The 3,208-nt window shown below is 44.3% G+C and overlaps 1 protein-coding gene across 1 annotated transcript; it reads left to right on the forward strand.

Moving 5' to 3' along the window:
- Positions 1–155: 155 nt before the first annotated feature.
- Positions 156–3,117, forward strand: cenpu (centromere protein U; the record flags this gene model as incomplete). Its single annotated transcript, XM_035669524.1, is given in 9 exon segments — positions 156–240; positions 319–405; positions 493–583; positions 736–859; positions 1,045–1,123; positions 1,663–1,710; positions 2,182–2,243; positions 2,583–2,739; positions 2,836–3,117. Coding segments are annotated over 9 exon segments (850 nt in total), but the record flags the coding sequence as incomplete, so codon positions are not given.
- Between the last annotated feature and the right edge of the window lie 91 nt (positions 3,118–3,208).

A 3,208-nucleotide genomic window follows, 5' to 3' on the forward strand; every position in this document is an offset into this window, starting at 1 on the left:
ATCCTCCTCAGGCAGGGCGTTCCAAAGTCGAAGGCACGAACACCTTTAGTTTTTAGTCTCGACATTAGACATAACACTGCATCTACGTGTGTCCTCTGTGTCTTGCCTGTCCGTCTCGTGTATTGATCTGTCCGTCTTCCCGTTTGTCAACAAAGGCCAGTGAAGAATCGGCAAACAAAGAAAGGCAAGAAGAAAGAGAGTGAATCAGAGAGTGGAAAGTCCAGTGCCCCTCAGTCACAGGTAAGGAAGTGATGATACTGTCCGGTAATGAGCTCACTGTGAAAGCTCTGAAAGACTTCTTCTTTTCTCCCCCCCCAGGAGGAATCTGACGTCAGCACCACCCAGCAGAGACGTAAGAAAGTCCTGTCGTCTGATGAGGCGGTGGTGGACGAGGACGCGAGTTGGGTACGGACTAACTTCAGCACACCGTTGTAGCCAGGAGCATCCGCAAGAATGTATCTTACATTGTGATTTTTCATGCCATCTGTTCAGAACCCGAGTCCAAAGAAGGCCAAGGTGTATAGTTTGAGCAGAACCAGAAAGTCTTCGTCCGATGGGTCTAAATCCAGAAAGTCTTCATCGGGTAAGAGAAAAGTTATAATAATAAGTTGTAAAATTTGGAAATCTTGTTATGTGTTAACAGACGTTCTTGTTTTTTTTACTGCAAACTGTTGTTCACAAGGTCTAAACATGTTTACTGTTCTTCTCCACTAAACCTAATTCTCCCACCTGAAGGCAGTGCATCGGCAGGAGCAACGAAGGCCGACACCAACAAACAGAGGAAGAAGAGACGTCCTCAGGGAGGGACGGAGTTAGAGGTGGTGCTGGAGGCCTTCCTTGACTTCTGTGAGCAGTACAGGTGAACTAAAACACTCAAAACAACCAAACTGTTCTCCACCTCTAGTGGATGTCTGTAGCCTGTGATCTAACCCTTTTATATCACCACACAGAAACTAATTACACTCACGTTTTAATCGTTTTCATGGCATATATTGCAGTTAAGAGATGTCACAGTGTATTTGTATGTCTGGTTATGTTTTTTAGGGAGTCTGTGGAGTCTAAAGCAGTCAAACAGTCCATTTATTCTTTCTCCTCCAATGTAAAAGAGCAACTCCTGGAGAAGGTCAGACTTTCCAAATTCTGTTTCGTTTGTGTTACTGAGGAGTTGTAGCGAAAGAGCAGCTGGACTCTGAAGTTTTCAGGATGTTTGCGGTTGACATTTAAAGGTTTAGACTCTGTTGCGAACCCCTGATTCAGATAAAGCAAAAGGCTTCTGATTAGAGACTCTAGTACATAATTACGACCCCATTTCTAAACTGTTCACATAACAGGGTGTGTCTCAGGATGTTTACAGTTTTTGAGTCATCTGACTGGTTACGTTGAGGCTAACGTGCATGAATCCCAGCAAGGTGTTGTTGATTCAATGTGCCAATTAGGATTTAATGTTACCGGAGTTTCAAACTGCAGATTTACAACCAAAATTATCAAACTGAATTACAGCAGTGACGTGTTTTTCCCACAAATCAGACACCAGAGTGCTCAAGTCACCAATAAATGTGATCATACATATTATAACACATCCATCAAAACAGAGGGGAATGATTCTGATTGATATCAGACCTTTAACGTATATTCTCTCATGTTTTTTTTTCCTCTTTTCAGATCACTTCTTACAAGGAGCTCAAGGTGCTAAAAAGAGAAAACGCTAAGGTAACTATGGCAACCAGCCTTCAGCCATGCTAGCGCGGTTCGAGGGACGGCAGCGGCGGTCGCTCGGCCTACCGCTTCGGTCCGGACCGCAGTATCTCCACAACTATTAGAGGAACTGCGATTACATTTTGGTTGACGTTTGTGGGTTTTTTTTTTTTAACGAAATGTGTCAACAGCTATGACAGAGCGTTCATATTCCCCTCAGGATGTATTATCATAACTTTGGTGAGCCTCTGACTTCCCATCTAGCTCCTTCATCAGGTCGCTCAATGCTGAGAATGTTCCCATCAGACTGGAATAGGTTTTTAGCACTAATAATAATAAAAAGTAAAGTGCAGTGAACACGGTAAACATTAGCTGTGAATGAGCGTCAGAGCAGCCAGCGTGTAGTCTCTCGTTACAGATTATTTGATGCCAGTGTGTATTCACTGCGCCCTCCGTCCTGTCTGTGTTTGTGTCTGTGTGCGTCAGGTGGGTTCGTTGATCCGTGGAAAGACACAGAGACTGTTGGACGCCAAACAAGAGCTGATGAGGTGAGAGGCAGCGTGCTGACGGTCTCAACCACGAGTACTCCGTAGTTATTCCAACATTATTACACTCCCATCTTCCAAAGTTTCATCATGACTGCATGTTGCACAGGTGTGACGGTAGGTATTGCGTCGACTAAATCTGTAAACACCTGCCAAAGTACCGCCTCCGTGGTGGTTCCTTCTACAGTAGGGGGTTTTGCCATGATGTCACACATACACACACAGTCACAAGATGAAAACAATACCAGTCAATGATGCCACGGCTCGTCATAACTTCTAACTTCCTGTAAAAGTAGTTCCTCCGTGTACAATGAGCTGTTATCTGTCTGTGTGTTTGGTCAGGGCAGAGAGGCAGGTGTGGCTGCTGCAAAAGGAGAAAGCTGAACTTAAACTCAGATTAGGGGATCTGAGACGAGGCCAAGCCTTCCTGCATGACATCAAAGAGCTCAACAAACAATACCTGGGCTTCAGACACAAACATCCCAGAGAGAAAGAAACGGTACGCACACGCTGGAGTTTCTAATGCACAGCTGATGCTTTTCAAGAGTTTCAGTAAAGCCCTAATGGTGACCTTTCCTCTCCTCCTCCCATCCAGTATGGAGCATCCAGTCTGCCCGCTCTGCTACTGGAGGCCCAGCACATTCATGCAGCAGAGCATCAGCTGAGAGGAATCAATAACCGACTGGAGAGAAGACTGGGACTCGGGAAATAACGCGCTATGCCATACACACACGCAAACGCACACAGATTAAGATAAAGAACTGTCAATGTCTATGTATTGTAACACCAGTGATTGTATGCTGAGGATTTCATTGTGTATGCCCATGTTGGATCTAGATAAACTGTAAGTATATTAAATGCAAAAAAAATAACAGCACTTTTTCTTTTTGTGTGTTTTTACTGACAAAAATACAAGAATAGACTTAGACTTCTCTTTATTGATGCTTTTGGGATGACTCCCGCAAGGA

The sequence above is a fragment of the Morone saxatilis genome, unplaced genomic scaffold, assembly GCF_004916995.1.
Source record: "Morone saxatilis isolate NCDOM2014 unplaced genomic scaffold, NCSU_SB_2.0 Contig22, whole genome shotgun sequence".
NCBI lineage: Eukaryota > Metazoa > Chordata > Actinopteri > Moronidae > Morone > Morone saxatilis.